Below are 26,479 nucleotides of genomic sequence, written 5' to 3'. Positions count from 1 at the left end.
ACATTAATTTATGTATTGCTTACTAACACGTGACTACCATGGATGCAGTTGGGGAGGGAGAGATAGGGGGGCCCTGCATGTTTCCCTATCATTGATGTACCCCAAAAATGTCCCCTCTCCTATTTTACAACAACATTGAAACACTCTTGAATGGTCCCTCCTCTCCAGTTAAAAAATCCCTACTGCGTACTTGAATAAAAGTATTCAATTTCAGGGGTATTCACAGGATTTGTAGGGGGAGCGGGGATGGCTAGGTAACATTGTGTGACTTTTTATAAAATACAAAATGTTCCTTCTTGTTTAATGAAGGACAACTCTTACACCACCCTCCCTTCTTTGCCTACGCCCCTGAATTTTTCTTCTGCTTTCTAATGGAAAAAAAGTCATAAAGGCTCCCGTTGAAAAAGAGTCAGCATTCTTATTTTTTACCATTTTGGGGGTCTAAACAACACAGTTTGTTATTCAAATGAACATTTGGATCATGTTCAAATGAGACGAAGTAATAAAAGGATTTACTGCCTTTCAAAAATATATATATATCTAACGACAATTTATATATTACGTTAGGGAAACAGCAATTTCGTATTTCCCGCCCCAACAATCAAAGAGCCCCCATCTCCTCTATTGCAAGACTCTTTTGAACTCTTTTTTGATACTTTTGGCCCCTATATCCCTGATACCGACCCTCTCGACTACACCTTTGAGTGCATGTAGAGAAGAAGGCCTTCAGTGACCGTCATCCAAATACAGAGGTCCTAAAAGACCCCTGTGAGCCAGCTCTGGGACGCCGTGACGGAACACTACATCAGCAGCGGAGTTCAGGCTTTCCATCACTGCCCTAAGGACGGCTACTTTAATGATTAAGAGACCTCAGACACACATCTATTTCTAGTACTAATTTTGTTGAAATTATATTGTTAATTAATAAATTACATATGTCTTGTTGAATTTTGAAATTCAAAGTGTTCCGATTTTAATGGGCCGCTCGGATTATCATAGCTATACCTGTATATTATAACAAGGTAGAGTAATTTTAGAGGATGATATACAAAAATACAGTCACACTATACTTTTTAGTTGACCAAACTAATTTGGTCATTAAAAGAAGTAGGGTATGGACTGGTCTCAAAGAAAAAATATGTCCAGATCGGTTGCATTTAAAATTCAGTATGGACCGATTCTATAGATCAAAATTGTTGATGACATTAGTTGTGTTGCAATAATGTTAACTTTGGCAATATTAAATGTATTGCATAAATCATAATTGTACAACTCACGATTTGAAAACTATTTTATTTCAATCTATATCTCTGAGATCACGGTCTCAAGAAAGCTGTCTCTAAGATACTCATCCAAAGACATTGTTGTGAAGAAGTTTCGATTGAGTTTACAGGGGCGTCCGAAGGGGGAGGGATTTAGAACCCGCCTCTCATTACCGAAATTCTTGATTCTTAGCAGAAAATGTAATATTTGATTTTTTTTTTTTAAATATTTATATTTGACATTTAATTAACTTTTTCAATTTTTATTCCAAAAAATTTATTTGTGTGTGAATAGCTATAAATATTGAAATTTTTCTCCGAAAAATTTAACATTTGAAATTTAATTTTAGAACTTTTTTTTTCAAATAATTGCAGCTTTTTCTGAACAGCTCGGGATTTTTGATATTATTTTACAAAAAAAGTTAGCTTTTTTCCTAAAAATATTATATTTAAAATTTAATTTTTGAAATTTTTATCCCAAAAATTAATTAATTTTTTTAAAAAAATTGTCAATAGTTATGGATTTTTAAAAAATTTGTCAATAGCTATGGATAATTGAACTTTTTTTCATACAATTTAATATTTGAAATTAATTTTTGGAATCTTTTTCCCATTTTACAAAAAATATACCCCTCTAAAAAAAAAAAAATATATATATATAAAACTGTAAACGCTCCTGGTGTATACCGAAGTTTCCACCGAACAAAGTAGCATTTTATTATGTGTATAGAGCTGAAACGTGATTATATTGATTATTAATCCTTTTGTTTTTTACAAGAAAATCTAAATAAATTTTTCAATTTTTATTCCCAAAAAAAGCAATATTTCAATATATTCAAATATTTTCTGTAGAAAGCTATGGATTTTTAAAACTTTATCAAAAAACTCTAACTTTTTTGTCAACTGTTGTTAATTTAAAAAAAATTTTACCAAAAAAATTTAATTCTTGAGAATAACCGGAGATTTTTGAAACTTTTTTCAAACAAATTTAATATTTCAAAATTAATTTTTTTTGAGCAGCTGTGGATTCTTAAAATTTTTCCCAAGTTCTACCCAAGAGAGTTCTCCAAAGTTGAAGTATAGGTACCTTGCACATCCTATATCAGATTAATAAATTATATAGTGCTCATACTTTCAAACTGAAAAGTTACAAGAATAGAATGTCGAATCTCTTGGTTGTCACTTTCATATTTTCCTAAGTGAGTTGTTGCTGAAATTTACTTTTTGGAAGAGGATTAAAAAAAAAATTATAATCTGCAACACTATTTAGGAGTGTGGTCTCTTGAATACTCAACAGAGGATAAGTACAAAATCTAACAAAGAAAGCACTAAAATTTTAGGAGGTCCTTTGTATAACTTAAACACCAAGTTATTTCAAGTGGAGTAATATATAATAAATAACTAAGTGTCTTAGACTTAATCAACTGTGTAATAATTCCTTAGACTGTTCGTAAATTAGTAATTAATCAGTAATTTTAATAGTCAAAATGCAATGCATCAACTAAATACATACTTGGTGACTATAAGAATGAAATAAGGCGTTGTTATGATACTATGTACAAAATACAATCTCAACTTGTACATCCATAACCCAATATATCAGTAGTAACTGGATTAGGCATGCATTCATATTATTTAAAGCAAAGTTTGTTTAGTGTCTGTCTGTGGAGAACTCATTTTTGAGTGGGCGCTTAGTATCTTAGAAATGCGTAGGCTAAGAAACAATAACATAGCAACTGCCATGAGCCGAGAAAAAAAGTAAAACACTGCCGTGACTTTATTTCATTTTATTCAAATTATCAAAAAAATAAACATTATAACATATATCTGCCAATTAATCAATAAAATTGCCGTTTTCTCATATTACAGGTTCAGAACGTTCTCATAAACATCCCATTGCCTTCTACTGGGTAAAGTACGGAATGCCCTCCTTATCCCAGCTCTCAGGGATATTGTGGAGCAATGGGGACCTTCATTGGAAACCTGTTTAACAGTACCCAAGACAAAATAGTCCAAATGGAATAGTTCCGCTCTAGTGAGTTAGGAGGCCAAGAGCTTTGCGGGAAGTACATCACATTATCAAAAGGAAGAAAATTGAGTGTTCTTTTGCTGGAGTGACAAGTTTCCCCTTCTGGTTGTCAGATCCAATGTCTGTCTTTCATGGTGATGGGGATCTGGGGGGAGACTTTGATGAACAGAACAATGATGAAGACATTAGGTTTGACTTGGAATTGGATGCATAACCTCCACAACTCCAGGGACGTTATAAACACTTTTTGCCAACCATCTATTGTTCCTTGAGTTATGCTTCTGGATTTGACTGATTTTTTTCTTCATCTGAGAAGAACCAGACAAGATCTTTCACGGTAGGCTTCTGTTTTAGTTTGATCAAAGCCTTGGTTCGAGTGACCCTTTTCTCTCTGATTGATGGGGTTGGAAGCTGTGGTAGCGAAGTTCTTCAATAATGACTTGATTGCCAGTTGAACGGGACGCTACGTCGATGCTGTTAGCAATTGCATTCATCGATTGGGCCGGACTCTTCTCAAATTATTTGTTTATTTTCCTCAACAAACCTAGACTTCAGACGATTTTGGGCACTTTCAGGTCACAAGGCTTTTGGGAAATCATCCTCGGTGGGTCCTCACTATACTGTTTGATACATTTTCTGAAAATTTGGAGGAATCGAGTAGTGCATCTTATCGTTTTAGCTAAATACATCTGATCTATTTACCATTTAAATTGCACAAAATACACAAAAGTGCACAACGTTTTTGTTCTTGATTTAAATAAGACTGGGCGTTAGAGTGAGATTAGTACCGGACTATTCTCCATTAGTGTGTCTTTGTATAAAGAGTGAATTAACACTACAGTGAATACTACTTGATGCCAAGGATAAACAGGGCCCTTCCACGTCAAGGTTACACACTCTTACGGAATGACCATCACCGATTTTGATGATTTTTAGTGAAATGGCTTTTCCATATGATATAAGGAGAGGATTCATATTTAGATAAGTATAATATAATTGAAAATTTAGATATTTTATAATGAATGACACAACAATGACATTTGATTCTAATCAAAGTAATATGTACGAAAAAAATCCTTAAAAAGTGTCTAAATTTGTTCATTCTTAAATATTTATTAAGAATAATTATTTTCAATCTTATTTCTTTAAACAAAAGAATTTTTGTAAATCCTGGGAATGCCAAAATCATTTCAAAGGTGGAAGTAATTTTATAAAAATTACTTCACATTCTATTAATGACTACATAATCACGCTACTTTTCTATCAAGCAAATCGTTAGCTTAATTACATCATGTAACCTTTCTTGCGAAAATAAATAGTCTCCAATGAGTCTTAGTTGTTAGCCAATGTTTCCCAATAACAATGGAACTATTATTAAGGAAAGGATCGGTGTACAGTGATTAAAAAAGAAAAATGCTCTATTAAAGAAGGATTATCGCATATTTTGAATGTTATTTGTTTTAAAATTGCATTATAAAATAATATATATGAATTTCTATAAAATTAGAGGGGCGTCCGCAGGAGGAGGGCTGGAGACCCCCCCCAATTAAAGAATTTTATATATTTACTGGAAGTTGTAATATAAGAAATTGAATAAAAATTTCAAAAAAATTAATTGCCTGTGAATAGCCATGGGTTTTTAAAACTTTTCTACGAAAAATGTAATATTTGAAATTTATTTTCACAACAATTTATGTTTAAAATTTAATTTTGGATATTATTTATTTTCGCAAAATTTCAGTTCTTTATGGACCACTAAAATTTTATAATTTGTATCCGAAAAATTTAATTTTTTGTGAACAGTTCTGGGATTTTTTTTTCAAAAAAATCCAATTATTTGAGAATATCTAAGGATTTTTGGAAAAAAATTACAAAAAAATTAATTTTTTGTAAATAGCTGTGGATTTTTCAAATTTATTTCGAATAAGTTATAATTTTTTGATCTTTATTTCGAAATATTCCATAAACCAAGCTCTCCTCCTAAATAAAGTCTTATAGACGCCCCTGAATTATAATACTTTTTCTGCTCTAATGTTGTTCTAAATGTAGAAAGTTCTCAGTTTTAGAGAAGTAATTCATATTCTCATCCCAAAAACAAATAACAGGGAGTGTATATTAACAAAGATCTTAATTCAGGTGAAACATATCTCTTGCTTCCACTCTCTTTCCACAAAAATCCAAACTCTGATTATTATTCAATATCTGATGGGAATTTTACATAGCTTAAAAAGTACTAATTCAATCATGCTGATTTATTTTTTTTAATTTTAATAAGGGGGGTGAAAAGTGTTGGATCTGTCCTAGGAGCCATTTCCTAATCAATCTTTTCCCTTCTTCTTCTCAGGATTAAATTTTTGGGGAGCTTGATTTTTTTAATTTAATTTTTTTAAATTCAAAAATTTTAAAAATTCAAAAAACTGATCTTTTTGGTAAAAAATTTCAAAAATCCAATTTTTTGCATTTTTTTTTAAATACATAGTTTATTACAGAAAATCCAATTTTTTCAAAATATTCAGAGAAAATTAAATTTTTTGAAAAAAAAAAAATTCAAATATTATATATTTTTGAGAAAAGAATTCAAAAATTAAACTTTTTAGTAAAAAAAGAAAATTTCCTTAATTCGGTGGGGGCTCCAGCCCCTCCAGTTCTCCCCCTCCAGATGCCCCTGCTCCTCCTTTCAGTCTTTTTTTATATTATTATTATCGATCCGACCTTTTTAGTATTCAATGGTTCTAAGGATCAATACATCGATCCTTTAATCATAACAATATTAATAAATTCACTCATACCTAAGATTGATAGATGAAATGTATAGTAATGAGTTTTAGTTTTAAAATTTCGCTATCTTTTCTCTTGAAAGAGGTTATGTGAAACAGCTGAAAATGAGTAACTATGTCATTTCACCACGGAAGGACCTTGGCTTCATGGCCTTCCCGTTGGAGGCCACGAGACCCAACATCATCCCCGAAGCAGTGTGCTTTGTTGTTGCCACATAGCGGTGCTTATCTTGCACATCTCCAAAGCTCACAACACGGTCAGCAAAATGATAAATGAAGGTAATTTAGTTACCTTATAAGACCAATAAGGACCGATCCTTGGACTGACAAATTTTATTAGGACCGGACTGATACCGAGGGGTCTATTAAAATCGGAACACTTTGAATTTTAAACTTCAACAAAATATTATTTAATAATTAAAAATAGAATTGCCTTGGGCTCTTTTATTTAACTCATCTGGATCCTGTTTGGCCTTTTCAACAGAACCCTTCTTCCTGTCCAACGTTTTGGAATTGCTGACGGCATAAACGTTTGGTTCTGGAGACGTCCAACAGCTTGGAATTCGAGAAAATAAATTCGTGAATAACGTTCTAGTGTCATTTTCTCGACCTGTACGTTAGTTACATAGCTCAGATTTGTTTTTTTGCAAATAATTATTAATGCTTTAATTTATTGTAATATAAATTAATTTTCAATCACTCAATATTAATTCATTATGGAATTAGCAAGTCTTCGGATTTCAATGTATCCCCCGGTAGACCGATCCAACACCAGGGGAAGCAGAAAGATCGATAGGTTACAACAAAATATACGGTATATTTTTGTGTTAGGGAGGTAACGCCATGCAAAAAAAATAAAAAATGAGTGAGGGAGTCTAATGGCTCTTTTCCTGTTCAGGCTCTTATGTACTCCTTTGTTGTTTTTTAAACAACATCTGCATCCATGTTAATTTACAAGAATCATGTTATTCTGAGGTACTCTTCCGGCCTGACGGAAGAAGCTAACAACTCCTCTAGGACGTACTATTAATAATCAAAAACTTCCCAAGTCTTCATTCATGAATCATGATAGATTGATTTGATTATTTCTTCTGTTGTCCTTTAAACTAACTCATATAGTGTAAGTATGCCGCATAGTGATACCTGCTACAGTACAGCAGTGCTAAGGGCGCTTGAAAATACAAAATTAATTATTTTTAGTCTTGTAGCAGATATATTTTTAATACCAACATACATTCATAGCATTATTTAACAAGATAATACTGTAGGTAAGTTCTCATAGTATTAATAATAAAAATATTACGAACAAAGAGAATTACTGATCCAAAAAAGAATGGAAGTGTACCTCTAGAAACGTAGTATATTTTTACCAAGCTACTATTAAAAAGAGAGCGAGAGGAAACGGAAACATGACGCCTTTTAACAATTTTTATATATACATAATATAATCTTTTTTTCAAATTTGTACATGTATTATGTGTAGAATCAAATCAACTGCAGATGAGCTTAGTAAAATTGTCAATCAATCTGTGTATGTATACAAATATTTAATTATTCTGTGAATCATGCAATTGAATGTGAATGCCTTATTTTTGCCTACTCTGGCGTGCGCCTTCTCCTTCCTCATGCACATGCTCAAAGTCAGTCACTCTTGATATTAAGCAAAAGAGGAGGAAAAAATCCCTTTAAAAAAATAATGAGTCATATTCCGGTTCCCCACACAGGCCAGCCATGAATGCTTCTGCTATTCTTAGTAATAATATAATTACATTATTAATATTACTTATTTTAATATATAGCCTTTAAAAATAGCAGGCGGTGATACTTATTCGAAGGCTCTACTCAATCTTAATAATTCATTTTATGACGAGGAAATGTTATAAAGGGTTGTTAAACCGGTGTTTTTCATGACTGTGGAGGAGTTGATTATCAATCAATGATAATGGCAGATGAATATGCGAGCATTGCACCTGTTTATTACGTTATTTTTATGCTGAATAGTGTATACGGAGGTGCACGGCCATTTTGTTGAAGTATATACATATCATTGAGATGTGTCTAAAAAAACCCATCTTAAATAAAAAATCTAGAAGATGTCGAGAAATGGACATATTTTAGAAGGCTGCCTCATAAAATATAAACAACACCAATGTATTTTACATTATTTCAGTCAATTATGAGCTTTATGTCCAAATTTTAGGGAGGATGAGTTGAGGCTTGAGATGCAAATAATTTTAGTAATTCGGAGGCTTTGAACATTTCTCATCCCCCCAAACACACGTACCACTAGAGGGAACCCAATTACTACAGCCTGAAAACCAATACACTAGACTATATTATTTGCCTCCAATATAGGGACTATTTGATGAACAAAAATACCCACTGGGCCCCTTCTATCCAATCAAACAGTATGTTGAAAATTCAAATTACGTATTTTTCTTGGGATTATAAACTTTGCTTGGAGCTTGGATTTTCTGTATCCCATAATTTTTCCAGTCATAATCATCGTTTAAATTATATGAGATGACTAGTAGTGTTGTGTCAGTTCTTATTTATTCGGTACAGTATTGGGACCGGTCCTTAATACTTTTGGTCTTTCGGACTGTCAGTGCTAAAAATGATTAACAAAATGAAGAAATAAATTTGAGTGACATAAACAAGGACGGAACCTAATATGTTTTATGTGTGATTTGCAGGACTGAACACTCCCTATGGCCTTTCACTAATAATAATAATTATGAGTGACCTTTTACGCCTTGCTAAAGAATTGATCGGAATATTGAATGATGGAAGCTTTTAAGCTTGATATAAAAGGACATTTATATTAATATTTTTAGAAATATTAATATATAACATATTGACAGACTTTATCAGAGGATTGAAAGGCATTGAAAAGCGAGAAAGAATATGTTGATATTTCTCATAAAAGTGCTGACTGATGGGTGTAACTTTTCTCTCTATTTTTGTACAAATAAAATGTACATAGAACTGAAGTGTCGTAGAATAGGAGCTTGAAATAGACATTTAAAGAAATAAATGTTTTTTAAACCTTTGCCTATATGCTAGTATTTATCTGTCGGTGTTCGTATTATTTGTATTCTTCTTGTGACACGTCACATATTTAATCTCATCATGGAATGCATATGAAGATGAGAAAGTTTGACTGACTGAGGCTGGCGAGGTAGGGGCGCTACCACATTGTTAGGATGATATGTTAGTATATTAATGGATGAAGAAGCGTTTCTTTAAGTCTTTGCTTAGATCCCCTGTAAATCATAGAGGAAAACAAGGTGAATCACACTTCACTTATATTAGAGTACACTTTTTTTTCTTTTATTTTTTGCAATAGAACCATTAGTATTGCCACAGACGGCTAAAAATCCCTCCTTTAAAAGAAAGAGGTCAATGAATCTGACAAGAAAAGAGAGCGTTTAATCATTTGTATTTTAATACGTACAATCTTCAAACTGATGAAAGATGAGGAGAGGGAGCCTTGTCACAAGTAATTCACATCTATCAGTCGTTCTTTTATCCATCTGTCCCAGACAAGAACGAGACCTCTCCCCTTTTTTTTATATTAATTTAAAATGCACTATGCCCCTCTTTTTCCAGGGAATAATAACTCTAAGGGACCATCCCGTAAAGAGAAAGGGACACTTGCTATTGTTTGCGATGTAAAAGAAATACAAAATCGATGAGAAATCCGGTTACATCCAGTAATAATAAAAATAATCCTTCCCTTTCACTTTGGTTTCCTCTCTCTTTTCTTTTTATGCTGTAAAAAAAACAACGATCATTAAGCCATTTCAGCCAAGAAACCTAGCCTGCCAATTTATTAACCGTTGGAAATTTATGCTGATTCATGTTAGAATGAAATAATATATGAATGTTGATCATACTATTAATATCAGTATTCTCAAACTCCTAATTGTATGTTGCATTCTAAAAAAGTTCGAGAAAGGACGATCATTTATAATGATGCGACTGAGCAAGGAATCCCTGTCATGGAGAGAAATGAAGCTAGCTATTTATTATGATTTGTTATATATTAACATAAAAATTATTGATATTGTGCATAGCATGTAGAAGAGAGGTTGAGGGGGGAGAGAGCGGCGTTGGAAGCCAGGCTGGAGCTCCTCCCTTCCCTTCTGTCTAGTTAACGCGTCCGCTTTTGACCCTCCCTCCCTCCTTCTTTTTTTCTTCTGAAGATATATTTTTTGAAACTTCATTCTTTCTTTTTAGTACAAGTCGTATCAACCTCCTAACTGGTCTGTCCGGCTAGAATATTAAAAAAGAACCGAGTCTCATCTCTTATAACAACTTTTACCCCATTCCAACTACTTAATTCCATACATACATCTTCAAAATGGTGAGCCGGATAATCTTTTTTTATTTAAATCCGTCTTTTAAATGTCAATATTATTTAGCGTGAATGTATCTCTGTACATGTCGGTCAAGCTGGTTGTCAAATCGGCAACGCCTGCTGGGAACTCTACTGCTTGGAACATGGGATCCAGCCTAATGGTCACATGCCCTCTGATAAAGTATTAGGCTCTGGAGATGACTCCTTTAACACCTTCTTCTCAGAAACGGGTGCAGGGAAACACGTTCCTAGAGCTGTCTTCGTGGATCTCGAACCTACAGTCGTGGGTAAGTCCGGGCTTGTTCTTCTCTTTTTGTGGAGGAATCCTACTTTCCTTGTTATTATTATTGTAGATGAGGTTCGAACTGGCGTTTATAGGCAGTTGTTTCACCCTGAGCAATTAATTACGGGCAAGGAAGATGCCGCCAATAACTACGCCCGAGGACACTACACGATCGGAAAGGAAATCGTGGACTTGGTTCTTGACAGAGTTCGGAAACTAGCAGACCAATGCACGGGTCTTCAAGGATTTCTTATCTTTCACTCATTTGGAGGAGGAACCGGCTCTGGTTTCACCTCTCTTCTCATGGAACGTCTCTCTGTCGACTATGGTAAGAAGTCCAAATTGGAGTTCTCCGTTTACCCTGCACCACAAGTAAGTTGCTGAATCCCTCATTCTTACTCTGCGTCACTAGTCTAACTTTCTTTCTAACTCCCCAGGTTGCCACTGCAGTTGTTGAACCCTACAATTCTATCCTAACCACCCATACAACACTTGAGCATTCCGATTGTTCATTTATGGTAGACAATGAAGCTATTTATGACATCTGCCGCAGAAATATCGACATTGAACGCCCCACCTACACCAATTTGAACAGGCTCATTGGACAAATTGTCTCCTCCATTACGGCTTCCCTTCGTTTTGATGGAGCTCTTAATGTAGATCTCACTGAGTTCCAAACTAATCTTGTTCCTTACCCAAGAATTCATTTCCCATTGGTGACCTATGCCCCAGTCATCTCTGCTGAAAAGGCCTATCACGAGCAACTCTCCGTTTCAGAGATCACTAACGCTTGCTTTGAGCCTGCAAATCAAATGGTCAAATGTGATCCTAGACATGGAAAATACATGGCATGTTGCATGCTTTACCGTGGTGACGTCGTACCTAAGGACGTCAATGCTGCTATTGCTACCATTAAAACTAAGAGGTCCATTCAATTTGTGGATTGGTGCCCCACTGGCTTCAAGGTTGGTATCAACTATCAACCCCCTACTGTTGTTCCTGGAGGAGACTTGGCTAAGGTACCCAGAGCTGTATGCATGTTGTCAAACACTACAGCCATTGCTGAGGCTTGGGCCCGTCTTGACCATAAGTTTGATCTTATGTACGCTAAGAGAGCTTTTGTACATTGGTATGTTGGAGAAGGTATGGAAGAAGGAGAATTCTCTGAGGCTAGAGAGGATCTGGCTGCCCTCGAGAAAGACTACGAAGAGGTAGGAATGGACTCTTTGGAGGGTGAAGAAGAAGAAGATGGTCAAGAGTACTAAAAACCTTCGTCTAATGACAGGATTATTGAAAGAACACAAGATCTCTATTCCGTTAAAATGATAAATAAAGATACATAAACATATATATATCTTATTTTTATAATTGTTAATTCGTTATATCAAGATAGATTATATTATTTAGAGAAACACATGCCTGAAGTCAGATCCCCAAAAAAGTTCGATCAATAAAATATAATAAATTGGCGATAAATATTGTAGCTTCTTCGTATTATTATTATTATTTAAAAAGACTTATTCCAGAACACTCGCTTTCCTTTTATAGTGTCTCGATACCATAGTCGCTGTTTGAATTTGCCCCGTTTTTCTCTTAAACCAGGATGTGGCCTGTCGTTTAGATTCTTGTCCTTGCGAAAACAGCTCCCTCTCTAAAATATCCAATTTGGCTTTCTGATGTAGGGCATCTCCATCATCCGCATGCTGAGATGAGTCCATTATCATTCGAAAGCGTTTACGAAGCACATCGGGGAGGATTTTACCCAGTTTCTCTGCAAAAGGGTGCGTTCCTACAAGATTTAAAAAATAATCAAATTCGGGAATAAATTAAGAGATACATTAGGTATAAACAATTACAAATTACATGCCATTAATGAATGACAAAAAATTTAAACACATTTACTTTCCACGAATTTATTTAAAAGAAAAAATATCTCTAATAATGAGTGGAAATCCATTTTTGGAACATATGCAATATAAAGTTAATTACAAATTTCGAACTTAGATAACTTTATATGTATATTCCAACTTTGATAACTGTAATTATTAATTAACTCTCCTTTTTTTTAAATAGAATAATAATCTATTTAAGCATATAATTATATAACTTTTCGCTTATTCTATGACTTCCTTTAATTTACTTTGACTTAAGGTCAGAGGAAGAAGTGGTGAGGCTTTCTATGTGTGATCAATGATACACAAACATCTTTTTGTTAGCCAGTTAGTGTAGTTACAATTTCAGTAGAGGCCAGGGATTATTGACACATTTTTCACTACGTTATTTGAAGATAGTTCGCATTATCTATTCATCGCATCATTTTTTTATACATAACAAACTTAATATCAGTGGTCCGTCTACGCACAAGCAAACTGGGATTATTTGTCTCAAAAGTGAATGAATCCCATTGGTTTAATTAATTTATACTAGTACGTTATTTTTATTTTTCTTCTGTAAAGTGCACTTAAAAATTGTGAAATTTATTGTCACTCAGTTATAGAAAACATATCAAATACATTATATTTGAAAGGTCATATCGGTGCTAGAGAAAGTATTATATATCAAATAAAGACTGGAGACTATAGTTAATATTCTTAAGTGTCTCAGTCCATCCCATAAATTATAATTTGAAGCTCATAATTGACCAAATAGGTCGTTTATTTTTAATATATAAAATAAATGATTGCTAATTTCTTATTTTCGAAACAAGTTTGTCCTTGTATTAAATCATCATACCTCTTCGATAAAAGGCAAGGCAAGGTACTTACAACCTAGGTAAATTTTTCACAATTTGAGTGTAAAATGTCAAAGGTTCCAACCGTTTTCCAAGAAAGGGACGGGTGTGCAACAATCATATAAATGACAATCGAAATATCTCCAAATTGTAGGTAAATATCACCCGTATTTCTGACATAGTTTTAAGGATTACAGAAAAACTATGCTGTTAGCCTCTATTCCATAGATTTTTGTTTTGTATGGACATCGATAAAGTCCTTTATATTTCCTACATTTAAATTCAAAAGAATTTGTACCAAATTACAGGAATTAATTGAATTACTCAAAGATTAAAAATTAATTTTTATTAAAATATGTAGTAATACTTTTTAACAGCTTTAATATCGTCCACCAATTGACGAATATCTCATTCAATTTGATAGCCCTTGCTCTGAACAACAAAGCGGAGATGCCTCCTCCTTTACATAGTTAAGGGGGTTAAGAGTGAGGTCCAAAGGTTTTGTTCCATTAGTGCTTCAAATTTTCTTTGGACCAGGGGCGTTGCTACTTTTCATTATTTGGGGAGGCTTAGCCGTATTAGTTATCAATACTGTTGGATCAATAATTATATAAAAAGTTTATTATATAAATATATATGATAATTTTATAAACTTTTTGGGAGACTTAACCTCACTCACACCAAAATAAGGGGCTAGTGACGTCATTACTTTCCTCCGTACTTGAACTTTATGTATGGCATTAGATGGACCCCGCCCCACTGTCGCAATAGGTAATTAAGGCTCGACACACAATAATCTTCGTTTAATTACGTTTAAGTTAATGGGACTCACAATTATTTAATATATGTAATCATAGCTTTGTACCTTAAAAAAACAACTAATTTCTACAGAATCTCGTGGAAAAAGTATTATTTTCTTCATATTCCTACCAAAGCATGGATATAATATGAGACATTTTCGAAGTTAATTTAATGATGAATCATGGCTAGTGTAGAATTGATAGAAAAATGGTGTTTCAAACGTTCCTAGTCTCCCCCTACTCTAGATATGAATGAATTTATAATACAAACTACTTATCCATGCATAGAGCACACAAATACTGCGGCAAAATAAATTTGATGAGTAAAATTAATAGGAAAATTGAATAATGATCCATTTATAAAATGCAATTATTTAACTTAAATTAAAGATTAAATATGTAGACATATAAAAAAATACCTATTTTTGAAATGAGATAACGTCCATTTTCGTAGAAATAAGGGCCGGACTTGTGCAAGTCGACAACTGTAGGATCTGCTTCAAGGATTTCGCGTTGCCCAACACTATAAGACTTGGGATAGTCCGGCTCCAGTCCATGGCGAATGAGTGGAAGAACCATCCATAGTGGTAATTCAAATTTATAGTTATCCGGTAAGTCCTCAAGTCCTAGGGAAGGATCTACAAAGCCAAGGGAAGGCAATGCCTCATTTGTTTTAACAGGGATTCTCGAAGCCGTTGCCACAATGTCATGTAGGTCCAAGTATGACATACTAAAGTTGTGACGAGGGGACGTCTGATATGAATGGTGCAATTGAAATAACGAATTTTTACAATAATATATGGCGGGACTTATTCTAATCACACAACCTCGAGTTGTGGAAATTGTGTTTTGGAGCTGTATGATGCTACTTTTTGATTGATTATAATTGTGACTGAGTCCCACTATCTTAAACGTAATTAAAGGAATAGTATTGTGTGTAGACGTTTAATTACCTTTAATTACCTACATTTTCTTACTGCAAATGAAGTTCAAAGGCCGTTTTAGTTACACTTTAGTGATATCATGCTGAATACGAACTTTTCATATTATAATGTTGGATTTGTTTGAGTTACAACTTCTTTAAGAGCAGATTGTACACATCTCATAACGCTTTATTATTATTATTTAATTACTTACAACTAATTGTTTTTATTTCGTTTTGTTTTTATTGATATTATTTATTTAAGAGTCATGGAACTGTAGACAATTTAACTTTATCATACATAACTAATCTAGTATTTTAATTACATTACTTTACTTCTTAATATGAAATAACTTATTAAGTATTACTCAATTGAATCTGTCACTACTTAAGTTATTAATAAAATTTCATAATCCGATTAGAAGATGAGCAACAAAACAATCAAAGCAGCTCATCTTCTGATTGTAGGTATCCAAAGAGACATATAATATTTAGTATAAATCAATTTATGATTTCTGCAACTGTATATTAATTTACCTAATGATTGTATAATATAAGAAACACTCCGAAAAAATGTAGAAAGGTTTATTTCTTAAGGGGATATAAAAAAATAAGCAATAATATATCTTTTGATTCCTATTGATAAGTAGATTAGGATTTTTTAGGCAATATGAGCAACTAAAATATCAATATTGAGGAATTTGTAATTCAAGAAAAATATCGTTTAATAAGAATGATTTATTTTATAAGTAATTAGTGTTGTTGTAAATTTATCATCATTGATTCATAAGCTTTACTATATTATATCGACAAATCAAGATTTTAGAAAGATTTTCTTCCGTCAATTTTTTGCCTTCAGTCAGTATGGTTAGTTTTAAACATACTGAAAGACCTTTCAACGTCTACATTAGTAGTTAGAACAAATTTGAAGTTGGCCCAATCTTTAGGAGTCTTGTTAGATGGAGACATTATACGTCCAACCTTATCCATAAATGGAAGATCAGGATTTCGCAAAAAAGTATTTCTCATTTGTTGCAAGATACAGGGAGATTATTCAACAGTCAATTTTACGCCAAATTTTTCCATCCTGTAATTGGTTGTTGTTCGATCCTGGCTCCATCACATATTTGATCATTTAATCATAACCCAGATTTCATCATATACCTATTTTTCCTCCAAAACGGAGACCCTAATGAAAGGGGTTTTTTGCAGGTGGATTTCCCTTGAAAAGTATCTTTAAATAATTATCAAAAGCTCTAGTATTTTCTCTATTTATTTCATACCATTTTAGAGAAAACACACAATAAAGGCAAAATAAGAAGTTATTTAAATATTTAATTAAATTACTTCTACACGGAGTAATATATAATAAGTAATACTACCCAGCACCATGTACCACTAAAGTAATTTTCTTCATAAAAGTCAAAATACATACAATAAATATATTGAACAGTCCATGAAACTTCAAATATGGTATTAATTATCGTCAATCCATTAAGAAAGACTAAATTTCTCAATTTTTGATTGTTTGTAATATTTATATTAGTTACAACTTGTACAAAATCCCAAATTGAACAAACAATATAATAAGAATAAGCCCCTTTAAGATACAATACTTTTGAAATTAAATATATCTAAAATATTTCAATGCTTGTCAAGGCTTCCTATTCTTTTACATACTAAATGTTTAAGTCGGAAATCATGGGAGAGGAATCTTTCTGTTTATATTATCGTTTTTATCTAATTAATACATAGGTAATTTATTGATTATATATACCTATATAGCCCATTTCTTCACTCTCAATATCTATATTGCCTCTTCCGTATCAATACGGATATCCTTAATTCAACATCGATATTATACCAATATTTGACTCACGAGCATCATATCTCCAGACCTAGTTTAATATTGTGGTATCTAACTTCATATTATCTAACTCAATACTTAATTATTATAATTAATAAGACTCATATAGGATTTTGACTATGGGTTTTAAGTCATTTAAGGCCTCATTACCAGAATTATTTAAATAATTATATTAATAATGTAAGACCCTTAAACTTAAGAATAAAGTATAAATGATTACCCTTTTTTTTCACCTTGGATGAAGGTGCACACTAGGCAATTATAAAATCGTTGAGACGAATACCCATCTCTAGGATTTTTTCAATTTATTTTTATACATAATTACCCACAAGCCATAATGCTCATTTAAAATTAGTACATAGAATATTTATTTATTAAATCGGTACCTAGCTATAGCCGTCTACTATAGACTATTACAAGTTTCTAAAGTATTGCAGCTAACTCTAGACCTTTCCAATACTGCAGATCACAATAGCGGTTTTTTTTCAAAATATTTTGCGACATATGTATGAAATATTGTTAGCCAAATGTTTCACCTTTTCAAATCTTATATTGATTACTGATGTGTGATGATGCATCATGAACTACAAAGGCTACGAGGAGCTCTGGTTGGGAACAACTACACTAGAATTATGTAAATTTGATTTAATGAGGCCCCTCTTCCTATGGTAGGATCCTATCTAGAAATAGTTTTCTACCGGTCATTAGGTTAGAAGACTGCAGTCCCGTCAAGTCCTAAAATTCGGTCCTTGATGACGTCACTCAAATATATTTCTTTTTTTAATCAGTTCTAATGACTACTGACAGACTACGAAAGCCAGGTCCTACGTCTGGGATGGACAGAATAAAAAAGGACTGAAGATAAGACCTAGAACTATTACTTCTTGATTGAGTTAATGCAGTCAGACATAACGAAATGAGATCTTCCTCCTCTGGGTTAAAGCATTTGTATCTTGATGTATAATATTACGAAGCTTAACTTGGAACGACTACAATCTAACGTAAAATAGTAGATAATTAAATTCATAAGTATTATTTCAATAACTTAGAAAGATTAATCTAATAAATAATAATATATTAATTAGAGACTTGATTAAAAGCCAGGGATAACAACATATCATCATCATTTTCTGAAACATTTATATAGATTTTCTTATCATAACATATATATAGAAATATCTATATAGAGTTAGAAAAATATAAATTTAGTTTAGCATTAAAAACTCTTGATATCCTATCCTTTTCAGGAGGATCACAATGAGGGGAAATCTCCGTCTAAGGAATGACTGTTCCGATGCTGAGAAATATCCTTGGACGACAGAAGTTGATTGCATTTATCACATTCTTCTAAGTACACTATCTTCAAAAAGGAGTTTTTCTTTTGGTGGAGTCTGTGTAATTCCTAAAGAATTAAATTATACAAATAAGAATTACCATATAATTGATTTTAAAAAATATATGTGTATATTCACCTGTTGTTTTTTAATATCGGGTAAAAGGAAAATCAATTCCGGAAGAAATTCCATCAATTTATTATTGTCAGATACAATTTCAACACATTTATCATAAAACCCTTCTGAGCTGATCGACTCATCACGAAACTTTTTGGAAATGTTCATAAATTCCTTAAACTCCAGGGACTTTCCACCCAGAATTCGAGTAATCAAGGAGAGTAACTTCTTATTACGTACAGCAAAATCCTTTGGAGGATTGTACGTACTACGAACGTTTCCAAATGGTAAGGTCTGTTCTGTATTATTGGCTTTTGATTGTTTAGAGTTGAAATGGAATCCAGGGGGAGGAGGAGGCGCTGTTGATTTGGGCTTTGCACCAGTTGCTTCGTTGGGTACAAATAAGTCAGGAGTGGAGACACAGTCCCATTGATTAGGAATAGGATCACGAGAATTAGGCTGAAAATGAGCGCTAATTTTTTTAGTACTAGGTCCTAAACTGGGAAAGTTATTACTAAGGTCTGTAAGAGAATCATTTGTATCCTTTTGTCCAAAGTCTGATTGATGACGCTTTTCAGTGGCGTACTTCATTCCGGGAATGGGAGCTTCTGTTTGATTCTTACTTTGATTATTATTACTATTCCGATTAGACACCATTGACCAGCTATCATTGGATGCAGAAATAATATTTGCAGCGTTTTTAAGATTGTTGCCCTGATATTTCCATCCTCCAACCATACAATCATTAAAATAATCATCCTCGCTCTTTTTCTTACCATTTTTACCATTATTGCCGTTTCTCTTCCTTGATGGTGGATCAAGGCCGGGGAAGTCTTCGCCAGTGGTTTTGGGAACTATTGGTTTAGAAGAGAAGGGTGCCGCTGCCTGATTTGTAACCTTTTTTTTATTAGATGCAGTTGTGGAGGACCATGAGGCAGAGTTCCTTGGATCAACACTTGGATTTGCGAAATCACTATCACGAATCCTTTGAGCAACATTTTTTTGGCTTTTGTTAGTGGTCAAAGGAGGAGCCGAGTTGGAGGGTCTTCCAAGAGAAGGAAAGTCCTCTTGGGTTCGAGAAGTATCGGAAGACTTCCATTTTGGAACAGATTTTCCACTTTTTATTGCAAGTTTCTTCGCTAGTGCATCACCTGATGCAGTGCGACTTATATTAGAGGCCCCACCTCCACTACTACTTGATAGACTTGGAAAGTTTTCTGCGGAATTGACATCAGGAATGGTTTGAGGCTGTACAAGTATAGGCTCTTCAAAAATAGCCGGTACCATTTCTCTCGAAGGAGGAATTTTATTTCTTCCCCCTCTGGATGAGTGCGCACCCCCTCGCCTATTTTTATAATTAAACTCCACGTCAACAGTCATATTTTTGAAAGAATGTTTTTCCACAAGATGTGCTAATGTGGGAAAAAAGTTTGAAAACATTTTTTGGAGGATCATTTATAATAATGGCTGCTACACTTACCCTTAAAATCAATTTCAGATTTGAAGGCATGAGTAAATTGACTATCCTTACATGATGGCTCAGTGCATAGATAATGTTGCTCACCAAAATGATCTCGTAATGTATCATAATTCCTGAAAAAGATTAAATTATAAATGATTAAACTGGGTGGAATAATAATGATTAGGTATTATATCTAACGGATAATAGGTATTGTTTTGCCCATGTGAGTCGCAGAAATGACAGAAGTAATGTTCCTTTCTCAAATGTAAAAAAAGAGCCTCGTTATCCATGAATCGTTGATTGCAAAATTCGCAACACGGATGTCCCTTGTGAGACTTATCGTCCCTATCACCTTTCCGACGATGAGTAGCAAGTAGGGTCCGAGTGTAGAGGCGTCTTTCATGTGTAAACAACTAAAGAAGAAGATGCACATATATATCAGGTTAGTTTAACAATGCCCTTCTTATAGATATCGTGGGCCTAGAGCAAAATATTTAATAGTACCTTTTGTCATTCTTTGCTTTAATATTTCGAGGAGTGTTTAAATATATATATATCATATTTGACATAGTTCTAAAATATTGGTTTTGAAAATTGACATGATGGAAAGTTGAGGTTTTAATTTTTTTTTTTTTTTTTGAAGTACGTCAAATATCATATATTAAAATAAAGAATTCGAAAATGTCAATTGTAACACTTTTCCTCCAGGCCCAGGATATGTTGTGTACAAGCACAGTAACTTCTAAAAGCACATTCTACAAGTTGCAAATCCTTCCGTCTTAAAATGCATTATTTAAGTACAATATTGGTCGATCTAATTACCAACGGTACATTCATATGATCATTTCATTTAGATCACTTAAAATTAAATGATTACGATGTATTTGTGAGTAATATAACTCTGGGTATTTGAACTTTGAACTGTGCCTCAGTATACTTATACTTTAGTAATTTGCATTAAAATAACCAAAAATTACACCATTGATATATCTATCATCCATAGAGTATTCAATTATTTTATGATCCTTATCCCAAGCATTCCTTCATTTAAAATTAATCATCTCATTTTTTGTTTGCAACTTGTACAAAATCGCAACTTGAAAACAATATACGAGTTTATCATGTTATCCCGTTCATAGTGTGCTGCTGTTCACAATACAAAGGGATTGTCTTCTGTGCTTGATTAAAAAATGATTTTAGAAAAAGTTTCAACTTTTAAGGAGAACCATTTGAAAAATGACATTTTGTCGACTGATATTGCCTGTTTCCAATATTTGAGTGACAAAATAAAAATGGTGCAATCAAGCAAATAGCAATTATCATAGATATAAGTCAACTCCAACCTCTCAATGGATTGAAAGGTAAAAAATATGACTCATGAAGGCTGTAACTTTTCAGTAGCTATTTTCGTATGAAAACACACGAGGAGAAACTCTCTCGACACTACAGACAAAATAACGGATTATTCTAGAAGTGGAAGATCTTCACATATTGTATATGTACAATAATATATTACATTCAAATGCTCCGAACACAATTGGCAGTAGAAAAGCTCGTGCTTTCGTTGACAATGAGTTTCTAATTGCTTCAAATTCGGAAAACCAACGTGGTCCTCGCAAATAGAACAAACATGTTGAACAAGAGACTTGAACTTTCTTTGAACATCCTCATTTTCAAAACGGATTCCAGATTTTCTATCAAAAAATTCATTGAGAAGACTCGACTTTGGAAAGGAAGTCAAAGAGACTGTTTGATACACTTCTGGTAAATCCTGACGACAAATGGGACATTCATTTGCACCCAAAAGGACTCGCATTCTCACAGAGCACTCTTGACAAATGGAATGATTACATATCCCCACGCTGAAGTGCACTGCCGTGGTAAAACAGACAGGACATTCGAAAGTGGATCCTTTAGTTCTATTTCCACGGGGACCCATTTTCACTTTACTTCTTGTAGTAGTCAACTTTTAAACTAAAATCCTAAAGAAGAGGGGAAATGAATGAATAGCTCTCGTATTATTGTTTGTCTTACCAATAAATAAATATCGACACGGTAGTAGGCGGATTATGAAATAATCTGTAATACAATCCGGATATAACAAATAGTGACTCTAAGGCTTAGAATACAATTTGATAACACTACGATATATGACGTCACTTATTACGTAGGAGCTCTACCGGAAATCAGAGATGACAATTTCATTTAAGATATGCAAGCTGTAAGTTTACATAATTTTAAATGTTAGTTTCTATTATTTATCAAGAGTCAGCAATTTTTACATAAATATTATGATGATATATCTAGGTTATGACTTATGAGTTATTATCTATCCTCAGGGGCTCGAAGTAGAGCAACTTATGCCACAATCCCGAAATAAAATTCCTCGTGGCCTTGAAAAAGTGTATTTCTTATATAAATACCTAATTTCACAACGTGATGGTATTATAGCTAATAATTCCACAATACTAAAAAAAAAAAAATAGAAAAAGATGATTCTTTATCTATGTAAAGAAATTTTGATGATTCTACTAAAATAATTAAGTAAGTAGACACTTTGTTTCAACAATTCAGCGTAGAGCCTGATCACTTGTATCCAAGAATGACCTTCCTAAAAACGACACGTCTTCTATTGCTGTATGTCTCAATTATAAGAACATATATAATAAATTAATGAAAGAGACCATTAATCCCTTTTCATATGATATTTAAAATTAAATTGATGGTGCATATTATCTATGCATGTAAATAAAATATTTAAAAATTTCAATTTGTTTTAATTCTTACATTTACAATAAAACATATCTGAGAAATTTAAGTAAAAGTCTGAATTTATTTGTTTTAAATTACTCACATTAGGTAATAACAGGAGTCAAGACAATTTGGCTCTTAACCCAGATAGTGATGTGAGTTAAGAAATGAAATTAAAGTGTGATTGGATTTTCTTTAAAATATTACCTCCCTCAATGATGTCAAACTTATTTATGATGTAGCCTCTGTTTGCTTATCAGATGATCTCTAGGATTAAGTTACAGATTGAGTATGATCCAACTTGGTTAGAAGTATGGTCATAGTATGAGGCCATTATATTTTGAGAGATCAAGTTCGAAGTTACATAACACGTTAATTTAAATGCATAATTGACCATATATTTCCAACATATTGAAGTACAAATCTCCTATTGGTGTCATTGTGTAGGTTTAATAAAGATGGTTTGTTTAGAGAAAATTACCATAAGCAGAGGTTTGCAGTCTATATAGCGTTTTTTCATATTTATAAATACGTTTATATGATTAAAAATATATGGGACATTTAAATTTAATAGTATTGAATGAAGCTTTATTTCTATATTAAATTTTTAAAAAAAGATAATCAAGACTGGGAATGAATTAACATTGACAGTTTAACAATAAAAATTGAAATAAAATTTATTGTTAGGTTTTTATGAGCAACGAAAAAACCCCTCAGTTATCGATGAAATAAATACTCATCCCGTGTTAACTATCGAAAAAAACACCCAATATTCCTAACAGCCTAAGCGACAATTGGAACATATACGTGCAGATATAATAAGTAACGTTTCAATAAGATATAATTTCTTTTATTAATCTCACAATTATGTAGTTAAATACTTCAGTCGATAGTAATACATTAATTTACCAAAAAATAATTAGATTAATGGAATATCTCAAATAATAATACAAAGACTTAGGATTCAATTTATGATTTATTAGCAGTTAGTTATAAAGAGACGTATGTTGGAGTATCCATGGAGTAGGAAAAGTTGCGAATCTGGAGAAATATACAGGTACCTAAAAAAAAAAAAAAGATATAGCATTAATTAATATTAGGATCTTTTGTTTAATTTTAAACCGAAATACGAAAGATTTCAGTTAATTAATGTATTTGTTTCATTATGATTAATCAAATGTAGGTAAGGATTAATCATCATGTGGTTCGTGTTTCATAAGATAGTAACGATATTTACCTTCGAGAAAAGTGAATCGACCAGAGTCCACGCTTGTTCCAACAACCTAGATAAAAATTGAAAGGCTTCTTTTAATCAGGTTATACATTTCTTTTTTTAATTATTTTTAATGAAGTTTTAATTTGCTCAGTAAATAGTTATTTCATGATCTATCAAATAATGTAGGTAAAAATATTTTGATCATCATTTAGGACCGCTAAGAACAAAAGCTTTTAAAAGAAAGTGGCGAAGAAAAGACCACGTGGTCAATATGCATCTCTTCAAGCTACTTAAATTTAAAACTTTAGTAACTAAATAGCATAACTCATCCTCACCTTATATAATAAGACACCATTCGTTGATGCCAAAGAAAGACTTCACGTCCATCTCGAAGAACGGCCTAGGGGTAAAACAATAAGATAATTAATATTGAGCAATGATCGCCATCCAGTTAGAATATAAACGCCATAGACGCAAGTAGTTCAGATTAAATTTGTTACATAAATAATTCAAATAAAATAATGTAGGATAAGATATGATCATCATTTGACCTCCCGACACTATAATAAGCGTATTTATCTCATCTCACCTCAAATAGACTGAAAATCACTCTGACAATATGCAAATCCGTGCATATCGACGCAATCCATGAAAATTCAACGGTTTACTCTTCACAATAAGTTATAGATATCTTCATTAAGCTCGAATAGAGGTGGACCATGCTGCCGAGATCCAGTAAAGCGAACATCACATAATTATGATCCATCCTTGTCAATAGTTTACCATTCTATGAACTACTTATGTCGATGGTGAACTTATTTATAGTAAAAATATTTCGTAGCATTGATATAAATATCAGCTGACATGAGCATGCGCACCAAACGTTTGTTTTTTTCCTTAAGAAAATATTTCCTTTCTATGATTAAATATGGTCCTTACTATGGCAACAATTTAATAAAATGCAATGCGACCACCGAATTAAATTATATTAAATTAATCGCCTAATAAGGAAGATATATCTAATTAATAAAATTATACACCTATAACGAAACTAGTTTTGGTACCCATGCGTCTCTCAACTTATAGCCATAATTAAACATGCACGCTCAAGAGCTATAAACATTTATATAGCTAAAAGATCTAAGGGAAAAGACGGCATGCTTGTTAAAATAATCATGAATATCAAACTTGTACCACTAAATAAATATGTGCCGTGTACAAGTTGTAGCTTCTATAGACAAATACCACGAGTTGATACACAAATTAAGTTATAGAATTTGCAGATGTAACATGTGAGGATTGGGTACGAAAATCATAATGCAAAAATGTAATATTCTATGTACATAGAATCGATACATTAATAGTGTAATAGAAAATTGTAGTTACAATCAAGTACAAATAAATATCGATGAACTCAATTAGCGGCCAAATGTTAATCTCCGGGATCCACTGGTCCTTTGTTAAACTGTCTTGTATCAAGGACAATTATTTTGATAATTAACTAAGCTAATAGAATGTAATTTACTGAATATTTTGCAACTCAGTGCTCGATAAGGGTTCGAATCTCCAGTCTTCAATCACAAGTTCAAGTCTTTTAATTAATTTTTTGAGTCCTCAAGTTTATTTTCAGTTAATTTCATGTATATAATTATTAAAGTAGGATCCAGTGTGTTTAGGCAGTGACGTCTGCAGGATCGTAGAGTTAAAGCTAGACAAGACGAATAGTTTTATTAACGGTTTAAAAAATCGCAGTTTGGGGGAGGGAGGATGCTAAAGCTCCTGTAAGGTTTTTCTTGAGTTCACGATATACTTTAACTTTAGAGACAGAGTCAAGCAAGTCTTCAAAATATGGGCATATCCATGAGGAGTCGCAACTCCCAGTACCTACTTCTGTATAATAGTAATTGTTTAGATTAAATAAAGATACTTCATATAGCAAAATATCCAAGATCAAGGTAACACAAAACGTTAATTAAAAATGTCTAATCATAGGCTGAGGTTTTGGGTTCTTTCGAGTGCTCATTTAAGTTGATTAATGCTTTGGGCAACTATTTCCTTTTTTCCGACTATGGAACTTCTCCGGATCATCACTTTATGTTTTTTATCTAATGGATATTTCTATGAAGTTGAGTCATAAGTTATGACATAATGATATGGTTTGAATTAAACAGATTATAAGGGAAAGAGGAGTCATGTATATCAATAAAGAATGTTTTTTCTGTTCTCTAATTCTGATTTGTCTAAAATTTAGTATATGCACTTTGAACTTATTTTGCACAATTCATTGTGATCACGTATTTTGACTAAGATTCATTTAATGTAATTTAATAGAAGTCAACGTTTGGGATAAGGTTGTGTATTTTTCTTTAGATTCAACTAGAAACCTAAACTATTGATTAAAAAAATAATTTATAGTATCTGAATCATAATTATGCTCTAGAAAATTATAAAAGTTATTTTAAAACAAAAATACATTACTCTAATCATCAACGAAGGGTATTTATATTCTATATTTTTTGATTGAGGTTACGTGAATCCTGAACATAATTCATATACATCGTTTTG

General features: G+C 32.6%; 3 protein-coding genes and 1 long non-coding RNA gene across 4 annotated transcripts; 1 reads left to right on the top strand and 3 right to left on the bottom strand.

Moving 5' to 3' along the window:
• Nucleotides 1-9,806: 9,806 nt before the first annotated feature.
• On the top strand, nucleotides 9,807-12,197 carry LOC121130005 (tubulin alpha chain). The gene is made up of 4 exons (XM_040725690.2): nucleotides 9,807-10,437; nucleotides 10,496-10,718; nucleotides 10,785-11,086; nucleotides 11,152-12,197. The coding sequence occupies exons 1-4, from the start codon at nucleotides 10,435-10,437 to the stop codon at nucleotides 11,977-11,979; spliced, it is 1,356 nt and encodes a 451-aa protein (XP_040581624.1). The 5' UTR covers nucleotides 9,807-10,434; the 3' UTR covers nucleotides 11,980-12,197.
• On the bottom strand, nucleotides 12,065-15,027 carry Psf3 (DNA replication complex GINS protein Psf3). The gene is made up of 2 exons (XM_040725691.2): nucleotides 14,665-15,027; nucleotides 12,065-12,503 (listed from the first exon to the last, which is right to left on the bottom strand). The coding sequence occupies exons 1-2, from the start codon at nucleotides 14,972-14,974 to the stop codon at nucleotides 12,232-12,234; spliced, it is 582 nt and encodes a 193-aa protein (XP_040581625.1). The 5' UTR covers nucleotides 14,975-15,027; the 3' UTR covers nucleotides 12,065-12,231.
• Nucleotides 15,028-18,051: 3,024 nt separating this feature from the next.
• LOC121130119 (uncharacterized) lies at nucleotides 18,052-22,317 on the bottom strand. The gene is made up of 6 exons (XM_040725834.2): nucleotides 21,982-22,317; nucleotides 21,464-21,929; nucleotides 20,146-20,360; nucleotides 19,966-20,078; nucleotides 18,507-19,897; nucleotides 18,052-18,436 (listed from the first exon to the last, which is right to left on the bottom strand). The coding sequence occupies exons 2-6, from the start codon at nucleotides 21,884-21,886 to the stop codon at nucleotides 18,287-18,289; spliced, it is 2,292 nt and encodes a 763-aa protein (XP_040581768.1). The 5' UTR covers nucleotides 21,887-21,929; nucleotides 21,982-22,317; the 3' UTR covers nucleotides 18,052-18,286.
• A 1,215-nt stretch (nucleotides 22,318-23,532) lies between these two features.
• On the bottom strand, nucleotides 23,533-24,705 carry LOC121130413 (uncharacterized). Its single transcript, XR_005868726.2, has 4 exons — nucleotides 24,504-24,705; nucleotides 24,250-24,314; nucleotides 23,936-23,981; nucleotides 23,533-23,759 (listed from the first exon to the last, which is right to left on the bottom strand). It is a non-coding gene; the product is annotated as an uncharacterized lncRNA (long non-coding RNA).
• Between the last annotated feature and the right edge of the window lie 1,774 nt (nucleotides 24,706-26,479).

Source organism: Lepeophtheirus salmonis, chromosome Z, assembly GCF_016086655.4.
Source record: "Lepeophtheirus salmonis chromosome Z, UVic_Lsal_1.4, whole genome shotgun sequence".
In the NCBI taxonomy this organism is placed as follows: domain Eukaryota; kingdom Metazoa; phylum Arthropoda; class Copepoda; order Siphonostomatoida; family Caligidae; genus Lepeophtheirus; species Lepeophtheirus salmonis.
This window is presented reverse-complemented; position numbering and strand designations above follow the sequence as displayed.